This window comes from Podarcis raffonei, chromosome 1, assembly GCF_027172205.1.
Source record: "Podarcis raffonei isolate rPodRaf1 chromosome 1, rPodRaf1.pri, whole genome shotgun sequence".
Lineage (NCBI taxonomy): Eukaryota > Metazoa > Chordata > Lepidosauria > Squamata > Lacertidae > Podarcis > Podarcis raffonei.
Window position 1 is genome coordinate 62,016,476 of NC_070602.1, and position 17,535 is coordinate 62,034,010.

The window sequence follows — 17,535 nt, forward strand, 5'->3', positions numbered from 1 at the left end:
AAACACAGGCCTTTCTAATGTGATTTTGTTTGACAGCTAACAGGAAGATGGGCTTAAATTGCTCTCCAGTGGCTAATTGTCCACATTTCCAAAGCCACAATTTATTTTATTTTTATTCTTTGCATACCTGACACTTTTGTAGTTCCTCAGAGCCAAGATCAACATTACAAGGGAATGAGTGAGTGTCTCAAAATGACTGAGGTAAATTGGCAGAGAGATTTTTTAAAAAATAATAATAATCTGGAGAACTTGCCCAGCTCTGACTTGCACAATGTCAAATGTGATAAATCTCTCACTTTCAGTTTGCAGGAATGAATCATCAAAATTGATTTTTAAGTTCACCTCTCTGGTTTTGATCCCACAGGTCACATACGGCTTTTCACATATTTTCATATACGTGCCAGATCTCTAGAGCAATTATTTTCTCCCCTGCAGGTAGTAGAAATCCACCAGCTTTTACATTTCATCAGGGAGGATGCAGTGCAGTGAGTCAGTGACTCTACAATATTACAACAAAACACTGCCTGTTGGCAAAGAAATGAACACTGCTGGAATGAGAAGAAGCTGAGAGTTTTGACCCAGTTCAGGAAACTAAAAGTGGCATAAAATGAGCAAGTCTGACTTGAACAAGGCAGTCTCTATTGTTTTTAAAGTAAAATGTTGACTTTTTTTTAGGGAATATCTTATTTTAAAAAATAGAAGCAGAACTGCTAAATTCTTCAGAAATGTGAGACAGCATCAGCCAGTCAGTGCTGGAAGCCTCTATTAGGGATAGACAAATCTGTCAATTTCTATTTCATTTATGTTTCTCTGTTTTCCAACTTTAAGTTCAGTTTTCCCCATACTGTATCTGCATCAGTTTGTAATTAGGAAAAAGAGCTGCATGAAAATTTGTTTACATTTTCAAGTATGACAATATATATACATTTCTGTACACAATTTCCCACAATACATACATTTTTGTAAGCAATTTCCCCTAATATATTTCCCTAATATTTGCATGCATCATTTTCATCAGTATAAGCATTGTTTTCTCCCCACGCAGTCCACATATGCTTTTTTTTATCGGCTGGAAAACTGCACCTCGGAGTTCAGAGAGGTGCAGATTTTGAAGGTTAGCTGCATTTCAGTTTTGCTGTTGATTTGGGAGCTGCAAATTTCGTAGAGTGTGCATTAAAATGTGAACTAAATTTCCCCCCATCTGTAGTCTATATAGAGCAGGAAACAGTAACTTTGGAATTTAACGTATTAAGTATGCATGTACATAGAAGGATTGGCAGTGAATCCTTCTTTAATGCAGATAAAGAAAAAGCTGTCTGTGCTTAGTTGGGCTGCTTTATCATTTCTCCCTTGTTTCTGAGAGAACAATGGACTTTATAGTCTGCAAATGTTATCCACAAGAAACCTTTTACATGCAAGTAAAGGAACCATACACCTGCAGCCATTTAGCACTGAAGAACTTAATCTTCAACCAGCCATGAAGAGGTAACTAAGGAGCCTAGTTTGTGTGTGCGCTCTCTCTCTCTCTCTCTCTCTCTCTCTCTCACTCACACACACACACACACACACCAGTTGTCATGACCAGTGTTTAGGCTATATCACCTCAGACTTAGGATGGGGCTTTCGTAACTAGAATTTATGCGATATTGGGGATCCAAGGAAAGCTAGTGGATCAAAATATCAAAAAAATCTGATATTTAGTCCTCTAAGAAGCATTAATGGTGCTGTTGCATTCTGAATTATCATTCCTCAAGAGAGCTTGTTTCTTATTCCAGTTTATGACTGGTGAACAGCATAATGATAATGTTTAGCGAGACACTTTGTATCTGTGTGAAGTTTCCTATTACTGTTCTGTTCTTTCCTGAGAGAGACAATAAAGTACTTGTATAGTGGCCCTCACTTTTATTTGCCCAGAATATGACTGCCCACAAAACTCCGTTGCCATTCTTCCAACTATTTTTGTAGGTTAAGTGATTTCCTTTCTCTGTAAGATTTAAGTACAGTGGTACCTTGGTTTACAAACTTAATCCGTTCCAGAAGTCCGTTCTTAAACCAAAGCGTTCTTGTCTCTTTTCGTTTTTCATCTTTTTTGCCATTATAAAGGCTTCCCAGTAAGATTGATAGATTCCTCAACAACTTTTTAATAAGTTCATTATTGAAATATTATTGAAGTATCACTGAAATAATTTAGACTAATTTGTATTACTGAAATAATCTAGATCAATTTGTATTAGTTGTGAGGTTGTGTGAGGGTGGGTTGGACTCTAACCAAATTCGGAATTAATAGATTGTAAGCTCACCAGTTGGGGTCTCAATCGGGAAATTTAACCGACATCAGAGATCCTAGAATTGAAGCTGGGAATTATTTAAGCTAACTTGGCAGCATTAACGTATCTGTTGGAAACCAAAGGGACTGAGAATAATTTGAATCATCACATTTAGTTTCCACATACCTTTTTATAATTCTAAAAGGTTAAAAACTTGAAATCCGAGTGTTCAAAAAAGTGTTTGTGAATTTAATGCTTGACAATTAGTAGGATAAGGCTTAGATTGTGCGCCCCCTAGGGGAGAGAAAAAATATTGCAAGAGACTTAATTTAATACTAGAGAAGGACAAAATGTCGGGAGGAAATGGAAAAAAGATAGGAGGAACACCATTGGAAAGGAAAACATCCCGACAAGAAGAGATTAAGGACCTAGATATTTTATGGTTAAAAATAAAAGAAGAGTTCAAACAGAGTGAAATACATATGGGGAAAAAATTAGGAGAGATGCATGAGTTAATAGATAAGAAAATAGAAGGGGCAGTAGGAGAACTGTCAAACAAAATTAAAGATCTGACAATTCGGTCAAAAACTCTGGAAGAAACAAATAAAAAAATGCAGAAAGAAATTAAAGAACATAGAAAGGAGACAGATAGAATAAAAGATGAGATAGGAGAATTGAATAGAAATCAAGACCAAGTTTTGGACAACCTAGCGATGATTGAAATGAAACAAAAACAGTTAAATTTGAAATTTAGGGGAGTAGGAGAAGAAATAAATGAAAACATTAAAGAAAAAATGATTAAGGAACTAGCGAAGTGGCTAGAACTGAAAGAAGAAGAGGTTGCATATATGATAGAAAATGCTTTCAGAATTAAAACAAAGACCAAACAAGTAAAATAAAAAAAAGTTGCAGGAGACTGTTTAGTCATTTTCAATTCGATAGAGATGAAAAATATGATATTAAAAATAAGCTATCAAAAAAGACTAATTATTGATGGCAGACCAATCATCATCTTTAAAGAGATACCAACTAGACTCCTACGCAAAAGGGAAGGTTACAGACAGCTGGCAAGTGTCCTAAAAAAGAACAATATACAATATAGGTGGGAGTTCCCGGAAGGGATCTCCTTTTTTTATAAAGACAAAAGATTTAGGATTGCCGAGACCCAAGAAGTGAAGAAATTCTTGCGTAGATATGAGAAAGAGTTAGGAAGAGCAGAGGAGAGATATGAAGGAAAAAGTGAAGGTCCAGAGGAGAAGGGAAAGAAAAAAGAATTAGGGAAAAATAAAGAAGATAAAGTCAGAGAAGAAGAAGTAGATGAAGAAGAAGAGATAGCAGCGGAAGAGGAAGAAGAAGAAGAAGAGGAAGTGAACGGAGAAAACAAAACCACTCGAATCTAAACTATTAGCTATTGGTAAACGGGAAAGTAGTCATTATAATGAACTTGAAAGTTTTGTCGTGGAATGTGAACGGTCTGAATGAAAAAAACAAAAGGAATAAAATAGAAAATGTGTTGAAAAGAAAGAACCTAGATCTAATCTGTTTACAGGAGACACACGTGACTAAAAAGCACAAACATATTCTGGTACACAAGTTGGGGGTTGAGTTTACAAATTGTATAGCCTAAAAGAAAAGAGGGGTAGTGATATATGTGAAAGAAAAATGGGAACCCAAAATGATTTGTAAAGACGATGAAGGAAGGATTTTGGGAGTACAAATTAACTTCCAGGGTAAAAAATTTAATGTGATAAACATATACGCCCCAAATCTGAATAAACCGGAATTCCTTAAAAAACTGGAACAAACCTTATTGGAGTTAGAATGCAATAAGACGATATTTTTAGGAGACTTTAATGGAGTACCGAAACCAGAATTAGATAGACAATCAGAAAGGAAAAAAAACAATCAAGGGAAACTGCCAGGATCCTTTAATAATTTGGAAGAAAACCTAGATCTAATAGACATTTGGAGATACAAACATGCTTTAGAGAAACAAAATTGCAAAATTGATTATAAATAATAATCTAACAAACTCCTTTAAAATTGAAAAAGGAACAAGACAGGGATGCCCTCTATCCCCGCTTTTATTCATTATGGCATTAGAGATAATGACAAATAAAATAAGAGTAACATCAGAGATCCGAGGGATCAAAATAGGAACAAAAGAATTCAAACTAAAAGCGTATGCGGATGACTTAATGTTATCCCTGGAAAACCCGCAAAAAAGTGTTGGCAGGGCTTTGGAGTTGTTAGAAGAATTCGGCAAGCTATCTGGTTTCAAATTAAATAAATTAAAGACAAAAATGCTGACCAAGAATATGGGAAAGGAGGAAAGTGAAAAACTGGAAATGCAGCATGGAATTAAGGTGGTAAAAAAAAAAGATATCTGGGAATCTGGCTAACTACAAAAAATATAAATTTAATTCAGGATAACTATTTTACAACATGGAAGGAGATTAAGAAAGACCTAGATACGTGGAACAGAGTGAAGCTCTTGTGGAGGGGAAGGATGGCGGCGATAAAAATGAACTTACTTCCAAGAATGTTATTCCTGTTTCAAAACATCCCAGTGATCAGAGGATCTAAAATGTTTACGGATTGGCAAAGAACCCTTATGAAATTTATATGGCAAGGTAAAAGACCAAGAATTAGATTCAAAATCCTTACAGATTGGAAAGAAAGAGGGGGTTTCTCGGTACCTAATCTGAAATTATATTTTGAGACTGCTTGCCTCTGCTGGATCAAAGATTGGATTAATCTGGAAAATACTGATTTGTTGGACCTAGAGGGGTTCGACAATAGGTTCGGCTGGCAAGCCTATTTATGGCAAAATAAAGAAAAGGTACATAAAGGATTTTCAAGCCATATTATAAGAGGGCCCCTATACGAAGTGTGGGAGAGAAATAAAAAACTCCTAGAATGGAAGACACCCTGGTGGTTATCACCAACTGACATTCTAATAACAAAAAAAGTAAATATGGAGGGGAAAAGGCTAACCTATGAAGACCTACTGATAAGATCAGAAAATGGATGGAAGATGAGAACATACAAGGAGTTGAAAGACAAATTAACTGGCTGGTTACAATTCCATCAAATAAATGCAGCATGGACAGACGATAAAAAAGTAGGGATGAATGAAAAGAAATCCAAGTTTCAGATAGAGATAATTGAAGGTAAATCCAAATTATTATCCAAAATGTATAACATATTATTAGAGTGGGATACCAAAAATGAAGAAATAAAGGGGGTTATGACAAGATGGGCAATGGATCTGGGATATAATATAAAAAAGGTAAAGGTACCCCTGCCCGTACGGGCCAGTCGTGTCCGACTCTAGGGTTATGCGCCCATCTCACTTAAGAGGCCGGGGGCCAGCGCTGTCCGGAGACACTTCCGGGTCACGTGGCCAGCGTGACAAGCTGCATCTGGCGAGCCAGCGCAGCACACGGAACACTGTTTACCTTCCCGCTAGTAAGCGGTCCCTATTTATCTACTTGCACCCGGGGGTGCTTTCGAACTGCTAGGTTGGCAGGCGCTGGGACCAAGCGACGGGAGCGCACCCCGCCGGGGGGATTCGAACCGCCGACCTTTCGATCAGCAAGTCCTAGGCGCTGAGACTTTTACCCACAGCGCCACCCACGTCCCATGGGATATAATATAGAGTACGACAAATGGCTGAAATTATGGACTAGTGGAATGAAATTTACGGCATGTGTAACACTCAGGGAAAATTTAGAAAAGATGTATAGGTGGTACATCACACCGGCAAAGTCAGGGAAAATGTATAAAACAGGAAATAAGAACTGCTGGAAGTGTAAAAATAAAGAGGGCGATTTTTTCCATATGTGGTGGACATGCGACGAAATGAAGAAATATTGGGAACATATTTATAATGAGTTAAAAAAAATATTCAAATATACATTTCCCAAAAGACCAGAAGCATTCCTACTAGGAATAATTGGGGATGAAATCAGAAAGGAAGATAAGATATTATTTCAGTATGCCACAACTGCCGCCAGATTATTAATTGCCCAAAATTGGAAAAATCAAAACACCCCATCAATTAGAGACTGGCAAACAAAACTATTTGAATTTGTTGAACTCGCAAAAATGACACAAAAAATCAGAAACCAAAAAAATACAAAGTTTATTAACGATTGGAACAAATTTATGATATACATCGAAGGGAATTACAGAAACCTAAAAACTATAGCAGGTTTGATATAAATCTTACGATGTGCAAACCATTAACAATCACTAGCTGCAGGAAAAATAAATTATGTATATTAAGAAGCCTGAAAGCGGGAGGGATGGAGGTCAATAGGGTGTAGAAGAATGATTTAAGTTCTTAAAGATATAAAGAGACAAGCGTGAAGATAAAGAACTATAACGGAAACAGATAATATTTTTATGTTATGTTTAGATATTTTTTATCTATTTTTTCTTTGTATCTGCTGATTTGTTTTTCTTTTTGGTTACTTACATGAAACTTAATAAAAAGAAATTTTAAAAAAAACCAAAGCGTTCTTAAACCAAGGCATGCTTTCCCATAGCAGCAGGGGACTCGATTTACAAATGGAACGCACTCAACAGGAAGCGAAACATGTTCTGCTTCCAAGGCAAAGTTCACAAACCAAAACACCTGCTTCTGGGTTTGCAGTCTTCTTAATCCAAGTTGTTCATAAACTAAGCTGTTCTTAAACCAAGGTACCACTGTACTGTTTTGAATACATCATAGGCCATACAATAAACAATAATCTAAAGCAGGGCTAGCGAATGTGGTGTCCTTGCTATGTTGGCTATCTTTGCCGGAAAAGATATTGGCGGGGAAACAGCCAATGTGTGCGAAGATTCTCTGGAGCTTCAAGGCATACAAAAAAAAAAAAAAAAGGATATCACTTTTTAAAAAAACATAAGAATTCAAATACCAACCATAGCCAGAAATGCCTAAGACTTCAAGAAGAGCTTCTCTTTGGACTGCTCCATCTTGCCCTTATTCAACATCTTCAGGTTCATTAGGCGTGTCTGACCAAAGCTGTCATGTTCATTCTCTCTCTTCACTGTGAGGTATCATCCAAGTCACAAGCTGCATTTCTGTAGAGATACTGCAGGTATCGGAAGTGAGTGTTCCCATACAGCAAGGTACACTTCCTCCTGGTTCTGGAACATTCTGTAAATGATGTGATTTTATTTGAAAATAGAATCGGACAAAACAAAGTAATTCAGTTTAAACGGGAGCATGGGATTCTGGATTGGTGGGGGGGGGAGAATGATATCTTTAAAATAAAGAACCTTCTTTCGTGTGGACACACAGTATTGTTTTTTTAAAAGCAGCGTCTAAGTGAGCACTGCATTGTGGAAGCACTTAAAATGCACTGTATTATTTATCAGATGTGTGTGTGCTTTCTACATGCTCCAGTGATTTTGAAAAAGTCATCTTGTGTGTGTAAAATTAGTCTGGCCCGTGACGAGAGCCCTGTGCTCATTTCCAATTCAAAATGAATTCACTTGGTTCCCATTGTGGATGCATACCCGTTAAAGGCTGTGGAGGCAGTGCCTTTAGAAACTGCAAGCATTAGAAACTGTAATCTCATTTTAATTGGGTCGTTTCTGTTTGTGACTGAATATATATTGGTCTTCTTCCTGTTTCACCTGCATCTTCTAGTTAATGCCTTTGCAGCACAAAAGGGCAGCTTGAGTGATGAGTCTAGCGGGTTACTTGTGTGGAAAAAATTGTTAATCAGTCTGGTGACAGTCTGCCAGTGAATCTGCAACAAGGGTTTAGCTGAACTTTGATTCTTATTTTTTTTATTTTTAAAACTGAACTTTTCCAAGAGAGAGAGAGAGAGAGAGAGAGAGAGAGAGAGAGAGAGAGAGTGTGTGTGTGTGTGTGTGTGTGTGTGTGTGTAATAGCTAAACTATCTCACTTGCTCGCTATCTGGTGCTTTTATATGTTGCCCTTTCTCCAATATGGAGTGAAGGGCAGCTAGCAAACAGAGACAAATAAAATAACAATAAAAGAATAAAACCACATAATAAAACTATATAATCATAATACAACTATGCTAGGAGCAAAGTAATAGTCTTTCTAAAGTAATTCAGCTCAAGGACCAAATGAGAAGATATTTGGCTTCCTCTTAAATATCTGTGCAGTAGCTGACAAAGCAAACATCAATGGGGAGGGAGTTCCATGGGTGAGGTGCCACCACTGAGAATGCCCTGCCTTATGCACCCCTGTTCCTCCGCCAGTGTGTGTCCCTCCATTTTAGCCTTTGATTCGCATTTAAACTATTGGGTAAGGTTGGTTTGCTTTCTCTCTCCCCCCCCCCCCCGCATTCCCAATGTGGATCTTTATTTCCCCCTCGTTCCTGATGTATATCTTCACTCACCCATTCCTCCCTGGCAGGGAGGCAGCATTTTGTGGTTCACCTCAGGTTCACCCAGAGTATCTTGGGCCTGCCCTGGTCTTCTCTCACCTTTCTTTCCCTTGCCCCAACTTCCTGCATTTCTTCAGTCTTTAAACCCATAATTCTACATACACAAAGGCAGCACTTTCAGACTTTCCAGTCAGCAGAGATATGGGGCCAATGAGCAATGCTCCCCACATTTACCACATGCATGGAGACAATGCCTCCACAAGGCTATTATTTCATATTCATCTCCAGACTTCTTCTGACTCTGAGATGCCCAAATTCTTACCTGACCACTTCCCACAAAAGCAGTTCTTACTGTCAAACTAACTCAGGTCTTAAACTACACGTTGTGAGGGAGGAGCCACACAATATGACCACACACTGAAACAATTCAACTGATAATTTCAGCAGTGCCCAATTTGAGTTCAGCTTAAATTCTTTTCATGCTAATGAGCAGAAACACTGCAGCGATATCTGATTATTTAATTGGTTTCTGTAACACAATTGTTTGTGTCTGTACGATGCAAAAAAGCACCCAGAAACACTGTAAGTAGTTTTCCTTTGATTTAAAATGACGAGAGGTCTTTAAAAATTGATGCTTAGCTTCTGGTGCATGGCTTATCAGTGTTCATGAGCACATCTTATCATTCTCAAAACAACATTGTTATCTGATTGATTCTATTGTTACAGAGGTAGCGAGGTAAAACTGCTTGGGTTTTATCAGCATTTTGAATCTAAAAATGGAATGAAAGTGACATTGGAATTAAAGGAGGGGATTGGAAATCATGATCAAATTATATTTTGCTTGTTTAAAGAGATTTGGTCTGGCTAGAGTCTTATATTCCACTCATGATCCTAAAGATGTAAAGGTTGAAGCAGAGAGAGAGTGAGTTCTGAATATTTAGAAGACTTTCAAAAATATAAATTACATTTGCTCTTGGATGCCTTTTCAGGTCTCTGGATCATTACCTTTGTATGGATGGAGACCATTGCATCATAATCAGAAATAAAAAGGTGAAACATTTTCCCTGTCTGGTGATGTAGTAATAGGAAAAAGCTGCATATCTTGATTTCTTCCTGCCATTCAGCTGCCGGATAGAGACCCAGAATGAGCTAATCTTTACAAATCCTGACTCCCAGGGAGTTGTGGGATTACACCCAGATGGATGAAGGGTCAAATGAAACATCTCTGTGTACTGAATTACTTATGGATTCATTTCCAGCACACTAACACCATATTTTCATTTTCATTTTTTCTTATTCTCTGTTACAGATTTGAGTTTAACATTATTATTATTATTATTATTATTATCATTATTATATTTATTAATTAGATAAAATATTTTAAATGGTTTATATTGTGTGTGTGTGTTTATTGTTAAATCACTTCAAGATGCTTCATAGGAAGTAGTTCATAAATGAAGATAACTAAATGTAGACCCATTTTCAGTTGGCTGTCTAATCAAAGATTTAAGTAGTTAACTTGAACCTCTCATTTTTTTAAAAAGCACTGTCTTTTGTGTACTACATACATATACAGTGGTGTATTTATTGTGTCTGCCACCATATATTAGTATAATATAAAGATTGAAATATTTATGAAATTCTTCCAAGTAGACATTCACATCAGGCTCAGTTGCTCATCTGAAGGCTCAACTTTCAAAATCTGCCATGGTTATTTTGACTGGTACAGGTATTGCAAGTTTGGTTATAAAACCAAAATCCAGTGCTTATCACGCCACATTTTGTTCCACACTGAGATTTGGTTTGTACGAAATGCTAAGCCAAATCATTATTTAGTTGAATGAACCAATGTGCATGTTATTGGAAGGAAAACCATAGCTGCTTTGCGTCCCTGCCCCTGGGTTCTGCTCCAGCTTTGCTACCCAGGACTAAGATATGGTTTGGCTTAGTGTTATGCCTGAATCTTGGGTTTTGTCTTGCTTCAGATAAATCATGGTCTGTAACCAAGGTTTGTTCTTGGTTTACCATTTGTGATTCAGTAGTATGCCAGACCATGGCTTAGCCCCATTTAGCATGGTGGCAGCAGCAGAAGGTGATGCTTTCTTGGAGGCCAGATCCAGAAGAAAGTCCTGAATTTGAAGGTCTCAGGGTCTGTTCTATTGGAGATGATACATAATAGCAAGAGTGTGTGTGTGATGCAGGTGAGATCTGCCCATCCCACAAGGCCTATTGGAGATTATGTATTTTGACAAGTAAATGTGCATCATTCCTTCTCCACGGTCAGATTAATTCCCCATTCCCCATGAGGTATGGTGAATGTACACAATGGCCAATTGTTATTCATATTAACTATGCAACTTGCATTACTCACTCTCAGGGCTATTAAGAAAATTTTATAACTAAACTTTATGACACACCACCAGGTGTTCCATAAACCCAAGTTAAGAGTGAAGGAAAGTCAGATGCAACTAGGCTAGAAAAGACAGAGATCTTAAGCATGGGAAACATTTGCACATCAGGCAGATGGAGAGCAGGAAACTACAGAGGAGAAACCTAATGGCTTTCCTCAGCAACATGTTACCTAGAGTGAGGAAAAAGAAGAGGAGGAGGAGGAGTTTGGACTTGATACCCCACCTTTCACTCTCCTTAAGGATTCTCAAAGCAGCTAACAATCTCCTTCCCCTTCCTCCCCCATAACAAACACTCTGTGAGGTGAGTGAGGCTGAGAAGTGTGACTAGCCCAAGGTCACCCAGCAGCTGCATGTGGAGGAGCAGGGAAGTGAACCTGGTTCACCAGATTATGAGTCCACCACTCTTAACCGCTACACCATGGTGGCATATTAGACCTTAAAGCTGGATAAGAGGAAGCAGAGTGGGATTGGCTGCTCTCAGTTAACTGACTCTCTAGCTCAGCAGTTTCTAATGCATGGCCTGAAATGTCTGTTGCTCATTGAATCAGGAGCCAGCGGGTTCTGATTCAGCCCTCTCATACCTGATGTGCACAGCCTAAGAAACCCTGAGTACTAGGAGACATTTGTATGGGGGACAAATCAGGGAGATGAAATCCACCTCAAAATAGTGGCCCTACCCTGAAGCAAAAAAAAAAAAAGCTTCACATGCTATGGCATGGATGGCATGAGGGTGCGGTGGTTCCTGAATCATTGTGAGGTTGGAGGGTGGGAAGATATTTAGTGTCTGAGTATGGAATAAGATACATGTGGTGTAGCTTCTTTGAAGTCTCTCAGCCCCACTCACCTCACAGAGTGTTTGTTGTGGGGGAGGAAGGGACAGGAGAATGTTAGCCGCTTTGAGATTCCTTCGGATATCAAATTCAAACTCTTCTTCTTCTTCTCCTCACACACTTTAACAATGGGGAGAGAGGAAAGGGGATTTGAAAGGCAGTTAGAAAGTATCAACCTTGAGGGTAACCAAAGCTGTGCCCTCCACATATTGTGGGCTAACTTTCAACATCTCTCAGGGTTGGCCATGCTGGCTATGTGATGGAAGCCTATAGTTCACAACTTTTGAAGGGCAGCTACACTGGCTACCCCTACAATGCTGTGTTACTAGGATGCTACTTTTTAGTAGGATGGATGGCACAGAGGAGCTTATTTAATTTCTTATTCATTAGCGCCACTAAAATATCTTTTCTTGTTTAGCTCACGGGTGACAACAAATTAGTGAACCTGCAGTTTTGTTTTTCTTCTAGGTTAACAAAACAGTTGTACATTTCAACTGCTGCATAATTGCTCTCTTTTTTGGCCATTGCCTACCAAGATTTCTCACTTCTCCAGAATTTAGTTTTAATAATAACACATTCATAGTGTTTGTAATATGGTGAAGGATAGCAATTCCTAATGAGACTGCTATCTGAAACCTAATTACTTAAATCACAATGATAAAACTTATCCTATGTTTATACTGGTGGATCAGGCTTATTTTATGAGGTTCATATTTTCATCCTATTACCTCTTATTTTATATTCACAGGTTGATGGAGTGGAGGAAAATGAATTTAATTTAAACTTTAAAGTTTAAAGCCTATTTTATGGGCATATATTTGCCTTCTTTTAACAGGCCTTCCCCAGCAGCCATATTTTCTATCTCATACTTATGTCTGCCTGAGGGTTAAAAAAAAAGTATGTTTCTATTACAAACAGCCTGGCAAAAAATGTTTGTGTTAACTATTTCATACCTTCCTCCAGATTTGCTAAAACGGAAAAAAAAATCTGGTAATGTGAAAAGCAATTTTGCTGCCTACGCTCAAGGGAGCAGTGGCTTTGAAATGTGTGGATATTTCTGTCTAAAAGCTGCATGTTGGTATGGTGCTTTGACTGAAGCTGACAAACTGCTCAAACATGAGAAAAAGAAATCTGGGCTTTAGATGCCATGAGGTCCATTAGATTGAATCCAGAGTTAGTCATCCTTAAGCTAACTTAAGTCCCATTGATTTCACTGGGTCTCCTTTAAGGATGACTAGCTTTGGCTCCAAACCATTGCTTTTTCTGATATGGGAGACTCCCCAGAGCAATGAGAGCATCAGATTCACAAGTAGATCCACTGGAATGAATTGTTGCAACTCATTTAGGACTATTGATTTGAATGGGTCTACTCTAATGTAACTGGATAAAACCCTTTGCCTTTGTGAAGAGCAAGCCAAAGCTCTAGCACAATATTTAAATAATACATAACTACCCTAAGTTACATTTAAAATTATATTTTTTAAAAATATTTTGTTTTTGTCTTCTTCCTGTGCATCATTAAAAGAAAGCTCTTCAAAAAATAACTCTATGCTGACATTTTTTATTATTATTATTATTATTATTATTATTATTATTATTATTATTATCATACCTGCCCTTCCCTCTAGGGTCCTAGGGAAGGTAGCAACATTAAAAATATAACATTAAAAGCAATGTAAAATAACAATATATAACTTCATGAAACAAACACATAAAAAACAAACCCAACCAACCAGGGCAGTATTATAGCACTTTAAATAGTCATGACTATGTGAACTGTAGTCCGTTAAAGGGGCTTAGAATTGTTTGAAGACATCTATTCTCCCCACAGAGCTACAATTCCAGAGTGGTTTAACACTCAATTGGGGGAAGATATGATGAAGTAAACAGTAAAAATAAGGGGGGGGTGTTTTTCTATGCTTTCCCCTACACAATAAACTTAGGGTCCTTCTTTGGAGGTGACATTTCCCCAGTCTAATATTTTCTGGGGATTTATTCTGTTTTTCCACACACACCCCTTCCTGTGTGTAAGGCAATGGAGAAAGATTTCTCTTCCAGAGAAAAAGCTGCATCCTCAAAAATCTGAGCCACAGTACAAGCATGATGTCACCAAGGTACCTTGTGGTAACAGAATTCTTGCTAGAGTGACATTTCCTGGAGATCCATGATCTCTCTCTCTCGATATCTCTCTTTTAAAACACCACCCCCTGCCCTCTATTATTCCTCTTGGACACATTCCCAAACAGTAACGTACTGTGGCTGAGTTGGAATTCAAAACCTGGACCTTAGCACCTAATTGTGTTAACTCTACTTCCCATGTGGGATGCGGGTGGCACTGTGGGTTAAACCACAGAGCCTAGGACTTGCCGATCAGAAGGTCGGCGATTTGAATCCCCGCGACAGGGTGAGCTCCCGTTGCTCGGTCCCTGCGCCTGCCAACCTAGCAGTTCGAAAGCACGTCAAAGTGCAAGTAGATAAAAAGGTACCGCTCCAGCAGGAAGGTAAACGGTGTTTCTGTGTGCTGCTCTGGTTCGCCAGAAGTGGCTTAGTCATGCTGGCCACATGACCCGGAAGCTGTACGCCGGCTCCCTCAGCCAATAAAGCGAGATGAGCACCGCAACCTCAGACTCGGTCACGGCTGGACCTAATGGTCAGGGGTCCCTTTACCTTTACCTACTTCCCATGTAAGGGGGGATTCCTACCCAATCAGGGTCCCCTCTCGTATGGAGGGATCTTTACTTACATCCCGATGTATGTGCTTAGCATCCCTTATCAATCCTGTGGTTGGCAGGAGGCACAGTTTGTCCCCGTATCTCTGTGATGTCCGTCACATATTCTTGGAACATGAATCCTGCCTTTCCTTAGCAAGAAATGTGTTGAAAGTTCCATGCCCTTATTTAGAGTGAATAAAGCCAAGTGTCCATTTGTGTCATAGTGATCACTTATAAAGTTTATTTATTCTGTGTGAAAAAGAAATGGAAGGAAGGAAGGAAGGAAGGAAGGAAGGAAGGAAGGAAGGAAGGAAGGAAGATTGTAAACATGTTGGCTCCACAGTCATTGTATTTGTAGCAAACTATAAAATACCAGTGAACGTCACCCATGTGGACAGTTTTGGGGTTTTTTTCTTACATGGAGATTTGGCATAGGGAAAAAATGCCACGTGTTGTGGGTGACTTTTAGAAACCTTAAACTCGGGAGCTCTGAAACGTAAGACAAAATAAAATGTGTTGTGTGCACTGCTACTCTACAAAATTCCTTGGTCACCGGTGTTCTGACAGAAATTTAAATTTCTCCCCACTGTTTAGCTCAAGGGTATCTTTCTATGGATGTCTGGGAATGGTTTGCTGATACAGTGATCATAAAAAAGGGGGCGGGAGGAGAATGTGCTTGAGTTTTCTTTCTTTACCTTGCCGGGTGGGGGGAATTTTACCACCAGAAGGTTCAGAACAATATATTGCTGCATTTCCCATTAGATTGATGTAGTGACTTATACCTAAAGCATCCACTAAGGGGAGTGTGATGCTGGATCAGCCTTTCTGGTTTCTATGACAACAGAAGGGAGTAGAGTCTTCCAAGCTGAGAGCGCTCACTGAAGCAGGTGCTGGGTTACATAGCTGTTCCAAATCTGCTGGATTCTATGGAGCAGCAAGCCAGGCTGTTTCCTATTTTGAAACACCTTGATTCCCTGAAGCTCAGTAAACGGCAACAGCCAAGCTCCCATATATGAAGATGGTTCACCACTCGGGTTCTATACAGTCCTTTAAGCAGCAGAAAGGTAGGTGTCTTTTGTCTCTTGAACGACGAGTGTTAAATCATTCGGTCTGCATGCCCTTGCAGTATTCTCAAGCTTCAGCACAGTGGCTGCTGAAAGCATCCAAAGCCCTGTGCAATGCAGGCACCTTTTAAACTCTTGCATCAACTCAAAAGGTTCTTTTACTTTCGACAATGGAATAGTTCTCTGGGTAAAAAAAATGAATCCCTCTTTGCTATATTAAATAGTTTGTTTTCCTTGAGTGGCTCAAGAGGATCTGAGTTATATACCAAAAATCATTCAGAGATCTCTTTGTCACAGGAAATTCATTCTTTATACAGTTGCAAAGCTCATGGTCGTGGGCACACACACACAAGAGACCGACACTGCAGTCATTCAGCATTGAAGAATTTTGCTATCACTGTATTTATGTCATGGAATTGAATTTGGCTTTGTAGACTTGAAGATGGCAAGTAGACTGCTTTCCTGCCTTGCAAGCATGCTGGTACAGTTTCTGTGTCTGGCTGTAGAAACATTTTCAGTAGCTGATCAACCCAACTTTATTCAAGATTTTACCCCTCTTCTGCTGATTGAACTGTATTCCTGCTATCTCCTTTTGGAAAGATGTGGTCTAGCTTGTGGTGCAGAGGGGAAGAATGCTGTGTGGATGAGCATACTGGGGGTGATCTGAATGATCTCGTGGTTCCATTCCATCTCTTATAGTTCTATTAACCCTTGTATTTCCAGCAGTGTCTTGAAAGGAAATTGAGTTGTACTTTCATGGGGAGTGCATTGCTGCTGGACATTTGTATGGGGTTAATTTCTACATCACTTTCCAGCATGCAGAATGTGCTCCAAATCCTATCGTCTTCATCTTCACAACTAATCCAATTTTTGCCGATGGGGAACTGAGGTTGCGAGATACAGACTTAGGACATCCAGTGATAGAGAAGAGAAAGTCAAAAATCTCCAAAGCCTACTCTGTTTGCTAAGTCAGACTAGCTCTCAGGGTCCCCCCCCCCCAGCTGTTTAGAGTACTTTCTTTCTTTCTTTCTTTCTTTCTTTCTTTCTTTCTTTCCTTTTTATATGCTGTATTGGTTTTTAAAAGTGTGTAACATAAGTAATCAACATAAAATAAAAACGAAAATGAAAATGAAAATAAACAAACATTCATTCCATGTTTGGAGTAATTTCATTTTAATTTTAATTTTTAAAAAGGGGACAGTCTAGGAAGTTGTGTCCCCCAGAACCACCACAGTGTTCTTGAGGGATCTTTTAGAGCAGTATGTGAAGTGTTACGGGCTGCAGGAGAAAAAATGAATCAAAAGTCACCATATTTCCCCTTTGCCAGAAGGATCAAAAGCTTCTTGTGGATGAAGAAGACATTCTATTTGTGGAAGGTGAAGTCTTCAGTGCCAAGCCAAATACTATTTTTCTACATAAAAAACTTTGCATTCTTTCTGTTCTTTCCTCATTCTTGCAACCATAGGCCAGAAAAAATACATGGCGGTGGCTTGATAGTCCTTTCCTATGGTGTATAGTCAGTGCTGTGACCACTCTGAGCAAGAATGCCTTTGTCTTAACCAGTCTGTCTGACCATTTGTGAGAGACTCACTAGTGCCGAGTGGAAGTTAGTATTGCACCCTGAATCTCCAACAAGGCCCACAGAAATGACTCTTTGCCTCTCTCATACTTGTTTACAGTTATTTCCTAATTTAAGAAAATGGTCTGCTTACAGAAAAGTCATGGTCCTACAGCCTGTGACCCTCCAGATATTGTTAGACTCCAGCTTCTGACAGGCCTGACTATGGACAGTGCTGGCTGGATCCTGATGTAAGTTGGAGTCCAGAAGCATCTGCAGAGCCACTGGTTGCCCATCCCTGCTCTACAACAATGAAG

The 17,535-nt window shown here is 39.0% G+C and overlaps 1 protein-coding gene across 2 annotated transcripts in view; it reads left to right on the forward strand.

The window, feature by feature from the left end:
* The first annotated feature begins 15,459 nt into the window (after positions 1–15,459).
* ANO3 (anoctamin 3) overlaps positions 15,460–17,535 on the forward strand; it is a 160,536-nt gene continuing 158,460 nt past the window's right edge. For both annotated transcript variants that reach the window (XM_053389410.1, XM_053389420.1), the window contains exon 1: positions 15,460–15,660. In XM_053389410.1, the coding sequence (XP_053245385.1) occupies positions 15,609–15,660 (52 nt within the window). In that variant the 5' untranslated portion in view covers positions 15,460–15,608. The remainder of the gene's footprint in view (positions 15,661–17,535) is intronic.